Source organism: Convolutriloba macropyga, chromosome 7 (genome assembly GCF_964194025.1).
Source record: "Convolutriloba macropyga chromosome 7, txConMacr16.3, whole genome shotgun sequence".
Lineage (NCBI taxonomy): Eukaryota > Metazoa > Xenacoelomorpha > Acoela > Convolutidae > Convolutriloba > Convolutriloba macropyga.
In genome coordinates this window covers 60,988,488-61,009,122 of record NC_134474.1, presented here as the reverse complement: position 1 = coordinate 61,009,122, position 20,635 = coordinate 60,988,488, and the positions used below count along the sequence as shown (strand labels likewise).

The window sequence follows — 20,635 nt, the reverse complement described above, 5'->3', positions numbered from 1 at the left end:
TTCCTAATCCCAGAGCATAAAATGAATAAGATCATATCAACAAAGGAACGCATTCTGATGTATCTTGTTGGTCCTTCCGGATCTGGGAAAACTGTTTTCATTAATGATATGCTAAAAATGAAAACTTTTCAACCCTCGTTTGATCGAATTCTATACTTTTATAAGCACTTTCAGACTATTTACGACACAATGAGGCAATCAATTGCAGACATAGAAATCATTCAGGGTGTTGACTTTGAACTAATTGAGAACTTACCCGCTGACGGCACAAAATATTTACTTATATTCGATGACTCATTAGATATTCTTTCAAAGTTGGAAAAATTCAACGCAATTTCGACAACCGGTAGGCATCGAAATTGAAATTGTGTATATATCAAACATAATCTCTTCCACAAAAACAAAACTGGACGTGATGCCGAGCTTCAGACTACTCACATTGTTTTGTTCAAATCACCCAGAGATGTGCAGCAAATTGATATATTGGGAAGACAACTGGGTCTGGGAAAACAATTAAAACAGTGGTATGATGACGCTACACAAGAACCATATGGTCATCTTGTGATAGCTTTGAGACCATCTACACCTAATTTGTTGAGATATTGTTCAAATGTGACTTCATTTCCTTCAGAATTCTTCGTACCGAACAGTCGTGCTCGTATTAGTGATATTAATGACAAACGCACAGAATTATTATACTCTGAAACTCTTTCGGAATCTCAACAAGAAATTTCAACCAGCTTTCCTTCTACATTGTCCTAAAGAGTTCATCAGATTTCTCTGTGAGTGTATTGTAAACTTGATTGAAGGAAACCTCACAGGAGTAAAAAGAAATCAGTTTTCTCTCTTCCAAAAACAACTTAGAAAGCTCACATAAAAATCAACAACCCTTAGTTCCAGAAGACTTATATTGGGTTCAAAAGCTGGAATAATAATATTAAGTTACATATATCAACCTTGTATGAACAAATTTTCAACTTTCTTCAATGAGTGAACTCAAAAAGTTTGTTCGTGTTCCAAAAGAACTGTGGGAGACCAGAAAAAAGAAACTATTGGAACTCAACAGCGAGATCTATAAAAAAGAAGAAACAGTTTTCCCAGATATCAAAAAAGCGAAAGAAGAAGTTAGTTCCGAAAAAAACCAATTGTCCACCCAAAGAAGTTAAGACAGATCTGGAATTCCACTATGAGAACAGTCCTGAGACATTGAAAACTTTGAAAGAGATATACGAAAACAAACGGTTGAAATTTTCACTTTCCAATACAATTATTGTCGACAACGTTGACACAGGAGTTGACATAAAAACGTTCCTTCATTCAATTAAATTGAAGAACGCTCCAGTTGATCCAAACTATTTCCTAATTCTTAAAGTTCTAAATCTGAGACCACATCTGGTTAAAAACAACATTTTGAGGACACAGTATGGCTCAGACTGGTTCAATTACAGTTTCAGATAGAATCAAATTGCAGAAGTTGTACAAAGGGAAGGGACCAACAGCTTTTGGTTCTATCAACAACCTAACAAAAGCAAGTGGAATCAGTCGCGAGAAAGTTACAGAGTTTTTACAGTCAAAAGACTCTTATACGAAGTACAAAGGGATCAGACGAAAATTTCCCAAAATAAATGCGCATGCTCCCTATATTGATGAGATTTGGTGCTTGGACCTTGCACAAATGGATAAAATGTCACGATGGAACCGAGTTATCAACTTTTTACTCGTTACTGTAGATGTTTTTCTCGATACCTGCGCGCAGAACCATTACGAGGCAAAGGAGCAGAGGTTGTGAAAGCAGCTTTTATCAAAATGTGCTCGAAAAAGAACGAGCTCAATTTTCCAAAAAAAATGTGGTGACACCAAGGAAAAGAGTTTTTTGGAGTTATGGCCAATTTCTGCGAGGATGTGGGAGTCAAATTTTATCACACTTATAGTGATACAAAAGTAGCTTTTGGCAAGAGATCTATACGAACCCTGAAAAACTCAATTTACCGCTACCTGGAAGAAAACGACACATTATCCTGTATCAAAGAACTCCAAATGTTTGTTGACATTATTAACTCAAGAATCAATCGGAATACTGGGTTGGCGCCCAAAGATGTAGTGAATGCTGACTTTTTGACTGTCATGTACAAGCGAATGAAGCTAAGAAAAAATACAAAGCCCAAGATTCAAGTAGGAGAGAAAGTTAGGTTGGCATTAGCAGAGAGCAAATTTCAAAAAGGATATAAGCCTCACTACATCTTTGGGCGCCAACCCAATATTCCGATTGATTCTTGAGTTAATAATGTGAACAAGTATTTGGAGTTCTTTGATATAGGATAATGTGTCGTTTTCTTCCAGGTGGCGGTAAATTAAGTTTTTCAGGGTTCGTATAACTCTCTCGCCAAAAGCTACTTTTGTTTCACTATAAGTGTGATAATATTTGACTCCCACATCCTCGCAGAAATTGGCCATATCTCCAAAAAACTCTTTTCCTTGGTCTAACCATAATTTTTTTGGAAAATTGAGCCCGTTCTTTTTCGAACACATTTTGATAAAAGCTGCTTTCACAACCTCTGCTCCTTTGCTTCGTAATGGTTCTACTCGCAGGTATCGAGAAAAAACATCTACAGTAACGAGTAGAAAATTGATATCTCGGTTCCATCGTGATAGTTTATCCATTTGTGCAAGGTCCAAGCACCAAATCTCATCAATACAGCGAGCATGCGCATTTAGTCGGGGAAATTTTCGTCTGATCCCTTTGTACTTCGTATAAGATTCTTTTGACTGTAAAAATTCTGTAATTTTCTCGCGACTGATTCCACTTGCTTTTGTTAGGCTGTTGATAGAACCAAAAGCTGTTGGTCCCTTCCCTTTGTACAACTTCTGCAATTTGATTCTATCTGAAACTGTAATTGAACCAGTCTGAGCCATACTGTGTCCTCAAAATGTTGTTTTTAACCAGATGTGGTCTCAGATTTAGAACTTTAAGAATTAGGAAATAGTTTGGATCAACTGTAGCGTTCTTCAATTTAATTGAATGAAGGAACGTTTTTATGTCAACTCCTGTGTCAACGTTGTCGACAATAATTGTATTGGAAAGTAAAAATTTCAACCGTTTGTTTTTGTATATCTCTTTCAAAGTTTTCAATGTCTCAGGACTGTTCTTATAGTGGAATTCCAGGTCTGTCTTAAGTTCTTTAGGTGGACAATCGGCTTTTTTTCGGAACTAACTTCTTCTTTCGCTTTTTTTGATATCTGGGAAAACTGTTTCTTCTTTTTTATAGATCTCGCTGTTGGGTTCCAATAGTTTCTTTTTTCTGGTCTCCCACAGTTCTTTTGGAACAAGAACAAACTTTTTGACTTCACTCATTGAAGAAAGTTGAAAATTTGTTCATACAAGGTTGATATATGTAACTTAATATTATTATTCCAGCTTTTGAACCCAATATAAGTCTTCTGGAACTAAGGGTTGTTGATTTTGATGTGAGCTTTCTAAGTTGTTTTTGGAAGAGAGAAAACTGATTTCTTTTTACTCCTGTGAGGTTTCCTTCAATCAAGTTTACAATACACTCACAGAGAAATCTGATGAACTCTTTAGGACAATGTAGAAGGAAAGCTGGTTGAAATTTCTGGTTGAGATTCCGAAAGAGTTTCAGAGTATAATAATTCTGTGCGTTTGTCATTAATATCACTAATACGAGCACGACTGTTCGGTACGAAGAATTCTGAAGGAAATGAACTCACATTTGAACAATATCTCAACAAATTAGGTGTAGATGGTCTCAAAGCTATCTTAAGATGACCATATGGTTCTTGTGTAGCGTCATCATATCACTGTTTTAATTCTTTTCCCAGACCCAGTTGTCTTCCCAATATATCAATTTGCTGCACATCTCTGGGTGATTTGAACAAAACAATGTGAGTAGTCTGAAGCTCGGCATCACGTCCAGTTTTGTTTTTGTGGAAGAGATTATGTTTGATATATACACAATTTCAATTTCGATGCCTACCGGTTGTCGAAATTGCGTTGAATTTTTCCGACTTTGAAAGAATATCTAATGAGTCATCGAATATAAGTAAATATTTTGTGCCGTCAGCGGGTAAGTTCTCAATTAGTTCAAAGTCAACACCCTGAATGATTTCTATGTCTGCAATTGATTGCCTCATTGTGTCGTAAATAGTCTGAAAGTGCTTATAAAAGTATAGAATTCGATCAAACGAGGGTTGAAAAATTTTCATTTTTAGCATATCATTAATGAAAACAGTTTTCCCAGATCCGGAAGGACCAACAAGATACATCAGAATGCGTTCCTTTGTTGATATGATCTTATTCATTTTATGCTCTGCTCTGGGATTAGGAAGTATATAACCTACAGCACTTGAAAGAATAGCAATCCAAACTGTTCGTTCGTAACAAGTTCTGGCAAAAATAAGGTTGATAATTGAAAAAAGAAGAAGTATTAATACAACTAAGCACTGGAATATTGACAAAAAAGCTGTTCGAGAGCAAGTGCGTCCACAAATTTTCCAAGGAGGTCGCTCCTGATTGTTATTATCGAAAATAAAGTCAGCTGCGTGATTGTTATGATCTGTCATTAGAGTGCAATTGACTTTTGTTCGTGTTTAGGAAATAATGATTCACCCTTTGATGAAATGGAATCGTGGTGATAATTTCGGAAAACAACAATATGCTATTCCTGTTATATGTCCCAAGAAACAAAAGTTTATTTTTGAATTAAGGATTGGAACCATGTAACAGTACCCGGGACCAATATTTAGATTTGTTTTCAGGTATCCCGTTGCATCATGAAATGTGGCATGTACACGAAAAACTTTTGACTAATTCAAAAGTTTCTCTAACTTTGAATTGCCAACTCATATTAGTCGTCCAAAGGGAACTTCTCGGTTGATTTTATCTAGATCTACATTTTTGTCAAAACTTTGACAGACAACCAAAAAAATAATTTTTCCTTTTTGTATTTCCAAAAAGTTGACTGATTTCTTTTTCGAACTCTACAATTTTCTCAATATTCATATCAAGCAACTGTTCTGGAAGAATTTAATTCGAAAAGTGAATAAATACAGACATCACATACATTATAAAAAATTACAATTACTTCTATGCACTTTGCGATTTTGTCTGGTTTTTGACTTTGTTCAGCACTGAAATAATTTCATTGCTCATTCGATGTAGTTTCTGCAACTCCCCAATTCTGACAGAAAGGAAGCATTTCCTTCTAAAACTGTCCTTTTCAGTCCCTCGTGTGGACAGCTTGATTGTGAAATAACATCCATTCGGATCATTTTGGTAAAATGTTCTGGTCACATATACTTGCAGTCTAGCAGTCTCACTCACATCCCAGAACACGTCGAATTTTGCTTTTTCCTCCACATCAGTTAGTTGGAACAAAGTTTCATCAGTCACCAACTTTGCAGCAACTTCTGTGAGTTCAAACTGTAGTGCTTCTTTTAACTTCTCAGGTAATTTTTGAATGAAGATCTTTAATTCCCAGACCGAAAGCATCAGAAATTGATGTAGAACAAATTCACTTTCGACATTTTCGCGAAAGACTTTCAAATGGGTCCACTTTGAGTTTGTGTTGATTGTCTCCTCTGGGATGTTGATTCGAAATTTCCGGTTGCTGTTTTCTTGGAAGGTCCAAAGATGGTTGTTTCCTTCGTAATCCTCATTTGGTTTGGATTGAACTTTCACGTTGATATCATTATACAAAGAATATAGGCTGTCATTATGGTAATCGAACTGGGAAGAAGGAATAACTGGTTTTCTCTTATGGTTTCGTTTGCGGAAGGGGAAGGCGTAGGGTTTTCTGCTGTCCGCGGAGACTGAACTTTGATCCATCTGTGGTGTGAGAACGTGAAGTAAGTAAAAGATGAGTTTTTAACGCAAGAAAGGAAGAATTGAGTAAATAAGGTAACTGAAAACGAAAATCAACAAACGATTTAATTATCTTCAAGAAACGGCTTCATAAATCGAACCAATGAAATTTTAGTAAGAACGAGAATTATTGCGACTTCGTAACCAATGAGATCATGTAAAAGAAGTCGTAAACAATGAGATTTGAGTGTTCATCATGACGTAATAGTTATGTCATTTCTATTTTTAGTAACATCACGTGACGTGACAAATCATGTCACGTGAGGGAGAATTCAGCAAAGAACACAAGCAATTGTTAAGCCTTATATTGGAGAGCACCTGTAGTTCGAGAAAGGAACATTTTGATGAAGTGATTGGTTCCGATCATTGTCATCTTCTTGGATAGGAGGAAGAATAAGGTCTTGGAAATTGGGTAGATCGAAGATTTTTGATTTTGTAGAAAATGTATCAGCGTGCTTGGAGAACATGTCTTCTACCTACCATACACCGTAGTGATTTATGTCACAAGAGTACGGGAACAAAATACCTTTGCTGTCTTTCAGTGGATGAAATCCTTGTTCTTTTCGAATTCTCTCAATGGCTTGAAAATAAGTTGGGAGAGAGAGTACTGAATTGTTCACCTTTTCTTCTGCTAAGTGGAGGTTATGATGTCTAGCAGCCTCTAAAGTTCTCCACAAATCTTTCGGAAGTGTTAAGCTAGTGGCCTGTGTTTTTATTGTTACTCTTGTGCAATCCACCTCAAAGGATAATTCGATGTTGTTATCGGTTACTGTTGTTTTAAATCTCGATTCTTCTTTGTTGGGAACGAAAGCTAAATCAGAATGAAGTGTCGAAAGAAAAGATGTTGAAGGAAGTAAAGGAAGTATTGGAGTATTTTCGATTTTTTAGACCACTGATATTCAACTGAGACAAAACACAAAATGAACAGTTTTTTGGTCCTAACTCTTTTACTTACAAATATATTACAAAAATTATATGATTGGTTAAAAAATTTAGAAGTTCGCCTTCTGAAATAGTAAAAGAACCTTTTGAAAAAAATTCATTATAGTAAAACAACATTTTTTTTTCAAAAAATTAAATTAAAAGTTTTACATATAAAACTTCAAAAATTGAAAAATGGAAAAATAGAAAAATAAAAACAGTAAAATTTGCATTTTCGGTTAAAAAACTTATGGTAAAAAAGACATATTTGAAAAGAAATTTGATTTAGGAAAAACAATTTTTTTTTCAAAAAAAAAATTTACATAAAAACTTCAAAAACTTCAAAAACTGAAAAATGGAAAAATAGAAAACATCAAAACCTGCATTTTTTGTTAAAAAGCTTATGTAAAAAATGGCATTTTTGAAAGAAATTTATTTTACTAAAACAAAATTTTTTCAAAAAGTTAAATTAACACTTAAATAAAAACAACTTCAAAAACTGAATAAATGGAAAAATAGAAAAACAAAAAAACATACATTTGCATTTTTGTTAAAAACCTGATAAAAAACGACATTTTGGAACAAAATTTATTTTTAGTAAAGGAAAATTTTCTCAAAAAAAGTTAAATCGAAAATTTAACACAAAAAAACTTCAAAAACTGAAATAAAAAAAAATTTAAAAAAGTATTAGCTTTTTTGGTTTCAAGTTTCAGAATCTAAAACTTCGAAAAATACAAATTTGCCCTTTTTTCATGACTTTTAATTTATGCCCATTGGGATTCTGCGTTAAAAATTATGCTATAAAGATGTACTGTAACACACAATTCCAAAAAAAAATAGTTTGAGGTTTCAGAAGCTGAAACTTCGGAAAACCAAAAAATAAAACTTCTCAGGGTTAAAAATTCACCAACAATTGCTTTGGTTAAAATCAACATATAGACAGTTGATATAGCATACCACTCTCGAAGAAATTATTTTGTAGTTTGAGGGTTGAGAAACTAAAACTATAAAAAATCCCAAAACTAAACTGTCATTGACCTTAAAATTATCATCATAGAATTCCACTTCAAAAATTACATAATAAATTTGTACTGCAACGTACATGCTCAAACGAAAAAGTTTTTAGTTTGAGGTTTCAGAATCTGAAACTACGAAAAAAAAACAAAAAATTTTCAGTGATTGTGTTCTGTGCTTTAGTATTTTTCATTGAAGTCGGGAAAAAAAATTTGATTAAAAAATCGATTATTTATTAGAACAATTTTATCTGAAAAAATTTGTTTACGGTTTCGGGTTTTTGAAACGGAAACTACCCAGACAAAGAAAACAGAAATTTCCAAAATAAACTGCCAAAAAATCATAAAAGACGTAATCCTTGAAAAAAAAGATTAATTAGACAAGATTAGCTGAAGTGCATTAGAGCGGAAAACTGGATGCTTTTCCCTGGGGGTAATTAAGATAATTACCCTGGGTAATTATGATAAGATGACAGGTCTATTGTTCTCACTCTCTTTTTAGGTACAACATTGGAAATTGGATGAAAAGAGGCTATACCTAATGTTAATACATAGGTACATCCTTTTACCCCCTCCCCCTGATCTGCTCACATATAACTACTGTCATCTATGCAGCCTAATAGCCCTTTCATAAAGGTCAGACAACATTAATTTTAGATGACATTATTCCATGGATGGAATTATTTAAATTTTAATACTAATTGAAGGTTTTTAACCATTTTAACAGGGGGTGGAATTGGGAGATAGTGACAAAGGTGGGAAAAGTAGAGACGCCAGTCCAAAGGTCAAATGGAGCTCCGTCCATTTTGATCCATCAGGTGAGAGAAATGATTTCGAAAACTTAGTCATTTTTAGTCACCATCAAAATTTATTAGGTTTGTTGGTAGTTTAAGTGACCAAGCAAATAATAGTGTAATGTTGCTCATCGGTGGTGATATTTGGCGATATTAGGATTTTACTGTACCACTATTTTGTTTTTTTTTTTCAACCTCAAATATCAACATTGAGCTAAACTCATTGCAGTACAGCATCGCAGTACAGACTGTTAGAAACGCTATGATGGAAATTTTCTCGGACCTCTGAATTTTTTATTGAGAAAAATGGATAGAAAAGCATTGAGCGCGTAGGTATTTGCTGGCTAAATAAGCTCGGTAGGCTTTTTCGTTTTTGGAGAGCTTATGGCTGGAGCAATGCTGAAGAATAGGCTTAGGCTTCGAAAAAATGGGCTCAAAAATTACAGAACATTAGATATCAAAAAATTGAGTACGAGGTTTTCGTTTGTTGTTTAACGTGACTTTTCTTCCAGCTTCGAAAATGTTTTTAGGGGGTTACGGCGGTACTTTAAACCAATTTTGACTGTATAGTCTTTTCGGAATTCGAGTGACGCGTTCCAAAGTACTATGAGCCCTTATTTCTACAGATTTCTTTGCATCAATACATTACCTATGTGGAAAAAGTATTTGTAGTTTTTTTCCATTAAGCCTACACAAATGTTGTCCGTTCGCTTAAAATAGAGAACTGATCTGTAGAATATTCATTGAAGTATACTGATTAATAGCCGCGAAGCAATAGTGGCTATTATTGGGGACATCGTCGTTTTTTTTACAATTCAAAGAATTTGAATTGTATTGGGGCGCTGACAGTTTTTTTAAGATCTGTTCACACATTTTCACGATTTTTGAAGTCAAATTAAGTAGTGATTTTGGTCACGCTGAAACAGGACGTGGAGCAAAAAAGCGAGTGGTTCTGAAAAGTAAAATGTTTTCCCTCTAATTTTAAGTAGAGTGAGAAACGGTGTTTGAACACAATTTCGCTTTCTTGTTGTTGCTTTTTGTCCACATGCGGCATGTTTACTTTGATTTTTACTGTTTTTCAATTTTTTGGATCGATTTTTTTTCTAAATGGTTTTTCCCGATCCGTTCATAGTTCATTGTAGGCCTAGTTTTTGTTTGAACAAATTATTATTTCTCGCTAGTGGTTTTTCACATGTGGTTAGAGATGATTTTCCCATTTCACTCATAATCCGTTCTAGGTCTATTTTTTTTGTTTAGTCAGGGAAAATTCTTTGAACTGTACGTCACGACTTGTCCTGTTAAGTTTTTTTTAATTCGTCGTCTCCATCAATGATTTTTGTAACCATTGACTATTTCAATTTCAGTTACTTCTACTGCTTTGCAGTAAAAATTTGTGCGTGGGACGTCATTTTTTCTGCTTTTAGGTCAATTGCGTGACTTACCTCACTCAAAAAAGTGACCTCTGAACTCACTTAATGAACTTTAATTTTTACGAACCTTTACTTGTTAAAGATCAACCGTGTTCATCTAAGCAGAGTATTAGAGTTCATCTGATTCTTGAGTATTAGAGTCTTGAGTTTTTGATTTGGAATATTAATTTTGAAAAAGCTCTATTAGGGCTTTTTCCTTATAAAGCGTTTGTGTCTCATAAAATGACAGTCCGAATCTAACCCAAAACTCTAGTGGTCTATTAAAGGACTGGTGGTCAATCTGTGTATCTTATTTCTTTATTTGTTTCAATTCCATGGAAGGTCACAAGCGTCTATGGTGGCTGTTTTCTGCCAACCTGCTCGCTATGTTTTTCATGTTAAGCTTTATTGTGTTCATTGTTCTTGTAAGGAGTAATTACTCGACAGGTTCCGAACTATTTGAATGTCTCTCAAGTGCCGATTGTACCAATGCATTGTACTTTTTATGCAGCGTTGTTCAAATTCAAATCTAATCTCAGCTGAATAAAGTAGCCATTTGTCTGTATTTTCTTTTTGTTTCCCCGTATGGCGCTCTGTCTTTTGCATTACCTTATTTCAAGCCGCAAAACCTTAAACAGCTTCTTCATAGTTTTTTTTTCCTCTCTTTAACTCCGTGTATAATGCTTGCGTTTATAATAAATATGCCGGTTATCTTTCAATACACTCCTAAGCAGTGACATTTTAGGTAATGCTTGATACCTCAATAATTTTTTTAAGAAAAGGGTAGAATTTTCAATTTTCGTTTTGCTTGTATTGGTTGCTTCATTGGCTGGGCTTTTGATATGTTTCTATTCATACCGATTGACGTTTTGTTTCGCAGCTAATTATTTTGGTAATCTGCCTGCTTTGCTACTACGTTTCCACTTCTGCTGACAAGGAAAATCAGAATTTTAAAAATGTTTTCAGTAACGTATAATGAATTTGATTCAATTAGTTGCAAGCTACCAAATAACTTTCTCTGCTTTTCAAATTTATTCATAATATCTTTTTGAGTTAACTAGGTTATTTTGATCGTTCTGTCATTCTGTTCAATGCATATTTGAAAAAAATTACCCAGTGAAGCAACTCAAAGTAAACTATATCATATAAAAAGACGATATCAAGGCGCTGATAGCCGAGTGGTTAATGCCTCTGTCGAGGTTAGGGAAGCGGACTCAGAGGTCGGGGTTCGAACCCGACTTTCGTGTGTTGTTTTTGCACCCATAAATAAAAATTTATCTAGGCTACAGCCGCTGAATTAACTTGCCCCGCCTGTCATTTGAGAGCAATTTTATCCGACTGTAGTCGGTTTGTGTATAATCCTTGTTTGACTATATATGATGCTTTTCATGCTGTATGTATGAAAGCGATAAGAATCAGAAGTAGGCTTAGCGATCAAAATTACGTGAAATATTTTTCACATATTATGGGGGCGCTGTTGATTGTCATTTTTTCTCTTTGGATCTCAATTGTGTTAATCGGAATCGAACTCGGCTGTTATCTAGCGGGGACATTTTTAATTTATCTCAAAATTTGTATCAATTGTGTTAGCCTTGTGGTCTTCTTAAGCGATTTTTCGCTCGACCGATTTTTCGTCTGACCTATTTGACTTTTCGTCCTTCAAATCCTGAGAAACAGTTAAGACCTGGAGGGAATTAAGTTCTCTTAAAGCCTTACGAGTCTCTTAGAATGCACTTTTCCAAGACTGTTTTGAGGAGACATTTTCAGGGTGTGAAGGGCTGTTCTTAATCTTAAAAGATTGACCCCCGGCGCAATCACCTCCCCTCTCCCAACACTCCCCCATGCACCCTCATCCACCTGGCAATTCGGACCACTTCATGTCCAGCCCTTCCAACCCACAAACCTGCCCTCAACACTTGACCTCAACATTGCCCTCAACACCCCCCCCCCCCCCCACTCCGCTCACCCCACCCAAACGTTTGACCCACCCACTCCCCAATGCTAGCATGTGTAACCGTCAGCTGGGTACTACCGGAACCAACCGCTCGCCGGTCATTTGAGAGCAATTCGCTCGACGCTAGTCCGTTATGTTTATTTAATGACGTCCAATTTGCTTGTCTTTGTGTCAAATAATACTTTTTTTATCCAAGACGATACTACTAGGATTGTTGTTGTAGGAACAAAGAGGGCTTTAGCGTTGCGAGCTGAGTTAGAACATCTCGACAGTTTACTAATCACACTTCCAGATTTATCGCAGTACGGTTCGATAGAATCAAACAACGACATCGCAAATTGATTCTGCTTCGGCTTCAAGATAGCAAAAAATTAGATTGGTTTTTGTTATCAATTAACACAAACCTTAAGAAACACAGAGAATAATGATGTTTCGATTTTTTGGATGGCGGTATTCGAATTAGCGGAATTGAATCGTAGCTGGCAGCCATTGCAGATTTTCGGGTGCATGTCAGTTTTGTCACGAACGGATATTTAGTAGTAGGTTTGGGATCATAGCCACTACCTCCAGGCTCATCTCTGTTTTCGTCTAACGGTGTCTTCGCTATATTCTCAATGAGCCCAAATGAGAGATATATGAAGATTGAATGATATAAACAAAATAAAATTAGTGCTTAATTAACAAGAACCTACTGGTCAATGTCAATGATTATTTATGACGCTACCTGAGTCGTATTTTTGTAAAGCTGATGTTTTTTTTATTTTTATTAAGGCGCTTTTATTTTATAAATGCGTAATTATTATTGAATTGCTGTTCAAACGTTTTTTTGTGCTGTATGGAACTTGTTTGTCTTTTGTACGTCATCTAGGTGCTTAGGGTTCGGTTATTATTTCATTCATGTCATTATTGATGGTTGTTGATGTTGTTTCATGTCATTGTTCTTTTGAATTTTCAAATTCAGTGCGAAAATCAAATGTCTGGACTATTGAGAGGTTGAACCAGGCTACTTAAATTTTGTAAGAAAACCCGATATCCTTAAATGAACAAATTTTCACTTAATTGCATAAGTTATCCACACGATATATGTTTTACCATTAACAAGAAAACATTTGTAGTTGTATACATTACATATTGTTCAATTTTGTCTAGGGCTTTTCAGAGGTAATAGAGACTACTGACTGCTCGCATGATCACAGTGTCATTACTCTATCATAGTTCAACTAATTGACCGCTTCTATGTTCCCCTCAAATAGTTCAGTTATCGTTCATTTCTGTTCACCTACAAATTTTGTGTTCCTAACACAAGTTATAATTTTACCCACCCTTTACTTAATACAGACTTTATTGAAGGCGTTTGGAGCAACAAAGATGGAAATTGGTCTGGTGAAAGTTGATGCTTCCCTTTCCTTGAGGCCACGAGAAAGAAAAGTTGAACGAATTATTTCACCTTTTTGTATTGTTCATTAGATTTATCAGCCTCATAAAAGTACCATAACCTTGTTACTGTACAAAAAACCGGCGATTGGTATTATATGGAAAGGAAAATCTTCGCTCACTAGTCTGTTTGCTACCCGACGCCCTCATTTTGCTTTTAATATGTGAATCTGGTTATATGGTAAATTTTATGTATTTTTTTTCTATCTCACGCACTTCAAAAGTAGCCACTGTCACTATCAAACGGCTTTTGGAGATAAATTTGTAAAAGTCAAGCCCTCTGGAGTCCTATGTTTCATACAGCCTGGTCGTTTATCATCATTGGAGCGGATTAAAAGCTCGGTTTTATTAACTGTTAATATGTTTATTTGCCTTAGGTCGCAAAGTCTTTCGGTCACGTAAAAACAAAAGTAAGTCAACCACAGCTTCTCAGTTCTGTAGATCAGCTTTTGAGTGATTATCAAACCTTTATTCATAATTTGTAGCCATTCCTAAACTGCGGAGTTGCCCCCAAAAACAGTTGAGTAGCAATTGTTTTAGTATCCTGATGTGGAAACAATTTGAACTTGTCCGTTACATTTTGGACGTTAACGTAACGGGCACGACTAATTTAATTGCTCAACGAAATCTCAAATCACCCCTTCCGTTTTTTAAAACAAATTTTATATCGGTGTGTTAGCTGAGATTAAAAAATCTCAGAAGTAAGCAACATGTTGCTGTGTATAAGTTATTATTGTAAACGTGTCTTTTTTTATGAAAAATTTTTGCTTGATTGTTTTTGCGCTTTGTTCTAGAAAATTCTTTGACTTTTTCAAGTGACTTTCTCTTTTCGCGTCTCTTTTCCATTTTTGAGTGATCTCAGTTGCTCTCATTCCGAAGTAATGTTTTTTGCGAAAGTAAGAGCGATTAAGGCACAGGAAATTACAAGGGGCTGATAGCCGAGTGGTGAATGTTTCCTTCGAGTACTTCGGAAGTTGATGCGAATCGGACCCTGTTCCGATATTTTTGCACCCATAGCCAAAAACTTCTCTAGGATACAGCTATTGAAATAAATGCCCTGCCTGTCACTCCAGAGCCAATTTGTCCGCCTTTAATCGGCTTGTTTTGATAAGCGTAAAAAGGTGTAAATTAGTCGCGTTTTTAAAAAGTCTTAGCTCACTTTATTGATCCAATCTGAGTTCTCTCAATTTAAACTAACCATCCACTATCTGATTTGGGTTTATGAATTAATATTACCCCTAGATTGTTATCACCATCCCGAGATAAAGCTTAGTTGTTGAATGACTTCGAGAGGGAGATAACAACCCAGTGGCAATATTTTTCATCAACTCTCGTCTCGATTACAACAGCTGCTTAAATTGAACCATTTTTGTCGTGATTACAGTTCAAGATTGTCGCACTCTTTTATACCCACTGTTTATTTAGTAACAGTGGCGATAAAATAGTGACATAAACTCGTAGTCTAATGACGAAGCAGATTTCGTAGTGCTCATTGGCGTTAGGGTTTTATTTCACGCGTAAGTTGTGCAAATGTTGTTAACACGACGAAAGTGGATTAGTTATTTTCAAAATCTCTTAGTGATTCAAAACATCGTCAGCAGGATGGATACTTTTTAATAACAAATGCAGCAGAAAAATATCTGCAAATTTACAACTTATAGTTGTTTGTTCTTTAAATACACACATATAGAAATAAAGCGTTCGGTTTCCCTTTAACTGTTGTTTTTATAGCAACAACGGCGGTGAGACAAAATTGGCGGAAAACGGTAGTCTAATTCCAAGTTTGATTTTCACGACTCCTCATTTTTCAATTAAATCAATCCTACCTTACTGACTTAGATCAGAACCTTCAATTTTTTTCGATATTTTCAACTAGAAGAGAAAATTATACAAATTCCATTTCAACTTGTCATATCACTGTCAACTTATTTTTGTCGTATTTTTACAATTACATCACCACGTTGCTCTATTTATATAATAACGTAATAAGTACATTAAAATTTAACTACACTAAAAGTAGTAACTTTTGGAAATATGATACATCGCAATGTGGCGTGATTTTGGAGACTTTTCAAGAATTAACAAAACATTTGTTATGTTTATGGCGTTTAAATTATCTTTGGAACAGGAGAAAACTGATTTTTTTTGTCAAATAACAGACATTATCTGTTAATATTGTTTGAAAAGTATAAGTCGGTTCAAAAGTGATTAGCCGACTGAACAATACTCTTCAACACAAACTCAACACTACTCTTGACTTTTAGAGCTGGCATTGAGCAAACGAAACTGCTTGATCAAATAAATATTAAGCAAAACAACGTAATCTACTTTAAAAAGTAACATCGGGCCGCTCAAGTGCAACTAAAATTTTTTGTCATAAGGCAGCAAGACTTGCGCTATTAAATATCGCATTACTTGTGGAAAGCAGGGTTGTAAATAAATGGCATCAAATAATAATATTTTACATTATGTCTGATTGATCGATGATGTGTTTCTCTTCCCAACCTTAAATTAAACAAAACGGTAAATTGAAATAATTGTCGGTTACATCATTTCCTGTCAGCTTCCTCTGGAATCAGCTCAACTATTGTTCTATGCTATACTCCTCTCAGTTTTTCAATCTGCTGATCGAGCAATGTCAGTGTTTCTTTTTTGTAGTTCAGCGACTCTAGCCAGTGGTTACAGTAAAGGCTGAATGACTTTCTCCACAATGAAAATAAGTCAAGAATGTCTATTTGTTTTTACTTAATCTGAAAGCCACTTGTTGCGTGTTTTAGCGTGGGCTGATATTCGTATTTGTAACTTTTTGTAGCATATGGCTCCTAAAATTTCCGACGTTTTGAAACAAATTTCGCGAGGCAACTTGGTCTTGAAACAACTTCTGATATCTAACTGAATCTCCCACAAAAAAGCGTGTTTGGCTAGACAAACTTTGCTTGGCCAACAATAAAATTATTTTTCGCTTCCAAATCAGTTACGTCTGCACTAACAGCTGTTTTTGGTCGGTTGTTGGGCTGCTGTTTAACGACGCTCAAGGGTTGTAAATAATTGGCACTTATATGAATAGAGTACTGTCAAGGTAAAACAAGTAATTGGGAACAACAGTTTTGACCTTGAGCTGATGAGCACTATCAGAATTGAAAACATAAGCGTTATTAACCAACAATACATTTGCAATGAAGAGTACTTTTAAGTGTACATTCAACAATGTTTTATATTAGTTTTTTGCTATCAAATAGTATTTTTAACATTGTTTGATTGATCAATGATTTGTTGCTCTTCCCTGCCTTAAATTAAACAAAACGCTAAATTGAATTAATTGCCGGTGATTTCACGCTTACAATACCAGAATTTAAGAATTCGAATAGTTAGAAATTTAGAGCTTTGATCGCAATATAGCGTGATATTTTAATTCCTTGGTATTTGATATAATTTCTGGTCAGCTTCCACTGGAATCAGCTAAACTATTGTTCTCTGCTAAATTGCTCTGTTTTTTAATTTGCTGGTCGAGCAATGTCAGTATTTCTTTTCTGTAGTTCAGCGACTCTTGCCAGTGGTTATAGTAAAGGCTGAATGGGTTTCTCCGCAATGAAATTAAGTCAACAATGTCTTTGTTTTACTTATTATGAAAGCCACTTGTTGCGTGTTTTAGCGTGGGCTGATATTCGTATTTGTAACCTTTTGTAGCATATGGGTCCTAAAATTTCCGACTTTTCGAAACAACTTTCGCGAGGCAACTTTGTCGTAAAACAACTTCTGATATCTAACTGAATCTCCCGCAAAAAGGCATATTTGGTTAGACAAACTTTGCTTGGCCAAAAATATAATTATTTTTCACTTCCAAATCAGTTACGTCTGCACTAACAGCTGTTTTTGGTCGGTTGTTGGGCTGCTGTTTAACAACCCTCAAGGGTTGTAAATAAATGTCACTTATATGAATAGAGTACTGTCAAGGTAAAACAAGTAAGCAGGAACAACAGTTTTGACCTTGAGCTGATGAGCACTTTCAAAATTGAAAACAAAAGCGTTATTAATCAACAATGCATTTGCAATAAAAAATAAAAAATTTTCTTAAGCGTACATTCGACAATGTTTTATCTGGTTTTTTTGTCATCAAATTATTTTTTTAACATTATGTATGATTGAGCAATGATTTGTTGCTCTTCCCAACCTTGAATTAAACAAAACGGTAAATTGAAATTATTGTCCGTTATTTCACGCTTACAAAACCAGAATTTAAGAGTTCGAATAGTTAGAAGATTAAAAGTTTGATCGCAGCATAGCGTGATCTTTTTGATTCCATGGTAACTGACATCATTTCCTGTCAGTTTCCACTGGAATCAGCTGAACTATTTTTCTCTGCTATATTCCTCTCAGTTTTTCAATCTGCTGATCGAGCAATGTCAGTGTTTCTTTTTTGTAGTTCAGCGACTCTAGCCAGTGGTTACAGTAAAGGCTGAATGACTTTCTCCACAATGAAAATAAGTCAAGAATGTCTATTTGTTTTTACTTAATCTGAAAGCCACTTGTTGCGTGTTTTAGCGTGGGCTGATATTCGTATTTGTAACCTTTTGTAGCATATGGGTCCTAAAATTTCCGACTTTTCGAAACAACTTTCGCGAGGCAACTTTGTCGTAAAACAACTTCTGATATCTAACTGAATCTCCCGCAAAAAGGCATATTTGGTTAGACAAACTTTGCTTGGCCAAAAATATAATTATTTTTCACTTCCAAATCAGTTACGTCTGCACTAACAGCTGTTTTTGGTCGGTTGTTGGGCTGCTGTTTAACAACCCTCAAGGGTTGTAAATAAATGTCACTTATATGAATAGAGTACTGTCAAGGTAAAACAAGTAAGCAGGAACAACAGTTTTGACCTTGAGCTGATGAGCACTTTCAAAATTGAAAACAAAAGCGTTATTAATCAACAATGCATTTGCAATAAAAAATAAAAAATTTTCTTAAGCGTACATTCGACAATGTTTTATCTGGTTTTTTTGTCATCAAATTATTTTTTTAACATTATGTATGATTGAGCAATGATTTGTTGCTCTTCCCAACCTTGAATTAAACAAAACGGTAAATTGAAATTATTGTCCGTTATTTCACGCTTACAAAACCAGAATTTAAGAGTTCGAATAGTTAGAAGATTAAAAGTTTGATCGCAGCATAGCGTGATCTTTTTGATTCCATGGTAACTGACATCATTTCCTGTCAGTTTCCACTGGAATCAGCTGAACTATTTTTCTCTGCTATATTCCTCTCAGTTTTTCAATCTGCTGATCGAGCAATGTCAGTATTTCTTTTTTGTAGTTCAGAGACTTTAGCCAGTGGTTCCAGTAAAGGCTGAATGACTTTCTCCACAATGAAAATAAGTCAACAATGTCTATTTGTTTTTACTTAATCTGAAAGCCACTTGTTGCGTGTTTTAGCGTGGGCTGATATTCGTATTTTTAACTTTTTTTAGCATATGGCTCCTAAATTTTCCGACGTTTTGAAACAACTTTCGCGAGGCAACTTGGTCTTGAAACAACTTCTGATATCTAACTGAATCTCCCGCAAAAAGGCATGTTTGGCTAGAAAATTTTTGCATGGCCAACAATAAAATTATTTTTTATTTAGAGTTCCAAATCAGTTACGTCTGCACTAACAGCTGTTTTTGTTCGGTTGTTGGGCTGCTGTTTAACGACGCTCAAGGGTCGTAAATAAATGGCTTTTATATGAATAGAGTACTGTCAAGGTAAAACAAATAATTGGGAACAGTTTTGACCTTGAGCTGATGAGCACTATCAGAATTGAAAACATAAGCGTTATTAACCAACAATACATTTGCAATGAAGAGTACTTTTAAGTGTACATTCAACAATGTTTTATATTAGTTTTTTGCTATCAAATAGTATTTTTAATATTGTTTGATTGATCAATGATTTGTTGCTCTTCCCTGCCTTAAATTAAACAAAACGCTAAATTGAATTAATTGCCGGTGATTTCACGCTTACAATACCAGAATTTAAGAATTCGAATAGTTGGAAATTTAGAGCTTTGATCGCAATATAGCGTGATATTTTAATTCCTTGGTATTTGATATAATTTCTGGTCAGCTTCCACTGGAATCAGCTAAACTATTGTTCTCTGCTAAATTGCTCTGTTTTTTAATTTGCTGGTCGAGCAATGTCAGTATTTCTTTTCTGTAGTTCAGCGACTCTTGCCAGTGGTTATAGTAAAGGCTGAATGGGTTTCTCCGCAATGAAATTAAGTCAACAATGTCTTTGTTTTACTTATTATGAAAGCCACTTGTTGCGTGTTTTAGCCTGGGCTGATATTCGTATTTGTAACTTTTTGTAGCATATGGGTCCTAAAATTTCCGACTTTTCGAAACAACTTTCGCGAGGCAACTTTGTCGTAAAACAACTTCTGATATCTAACTGAATCTCCCGCAAAGAGGCATATTTGGTTAGACAAACTTTGCTTGGCCAAAAATATAATTATTTTTCACTTCCAAATCAGTTACGTCTGCACTAACAGCTGTTTTTGGTCGGTTGTTGGGCTGCTGTTTAACAACCCTCAAGGGTTGTAAATAAATGTCACTTATATGAATAGAGTACTGTCAAGGTAAAACAAGTAAGCAGGAACAACAGTTTTGACCTTGAGCTGATGAGCACTTTCAAAATTGAAAACAAAAGCGTTATTAATCAACAATGCATTTGCAATAAAAAATAAAAAATTTTCTTAAGCGTACATTCAACAATGTTTTATCTGGTTTTTTTGTCATCAAATTATTTTTTTAACATTATGTATGATTGAGCAATGATTTGTTGCTCTTCCCAACCTTGAATTAAACAAAACGGTAAATTGAAATTATTGTCCGTTATTTCACGCTTACAAAACCAGAATTTAAGAGTTCGAATAGTTAGAAGATTAAAAGTTTGATCGCAGCATAGCGTGATCTTTTTGATTCCATGGTAACTGACATCATTTCCTGTCAGTTTCCACTGGAATCAGCTGAACTATTTTTCTCTGCTATATTCCTCTCAGTTTTTCAATCTGCTGATCGAGCAATGTCAGTATTTCTTTTTTGTAGTTCAGAGACTTTAGCCAGTGGTTCCAGTAAAGGCTGAATGACTTTCTCCACAATGAAAATAAGTCAACAATGTCTATTTGTTTTTACTTAATCTGAAAGCCACTTGTTGCGTGTTTTAGCGTGGGCTGATATTCGTATTTTTAACTTTTTT

At 34.9% G+C, this 20,635-nt stretch overlaps 1 protein-coding gene across 7 annotated transcripts in view; it reads left to right on the top strand.

The window, feature by feature from the left end:
* LOC142343213 (patatin-like phospholipase domain-containing protein 7) overlaps window positions 1-20,635 on the top strand; it is a 189,956-nt gene that overhangs the window by 82,110 nt on the left and 87,211 nt on the right. For 5 of the 7 annotated variants that reach the window (XM_075394962.1, XM_075394957.1, XM_075394955.1 and 2 more), the window contains exons 10-12: window positions 8,540-8,630; window positions 13,119-13,130; window positions 13,781-13,813. In XM_075394962.1, the coding sequence (XP_075251077.1) occupies window positions 8,540-8,630; window positions 13,119-13,130; window positions 13,781-13,813 (136 nt within the window). The remainder of the gene's footprint in view (window positions 1-8,539; window positions 8,631-13,118; window positions 13,131-13,780; window positions 13,814-20,635) is intronic. The other 2 variants (XM_075394958.1, XM_075394961.1) reach the window with 2 other exon arrangements.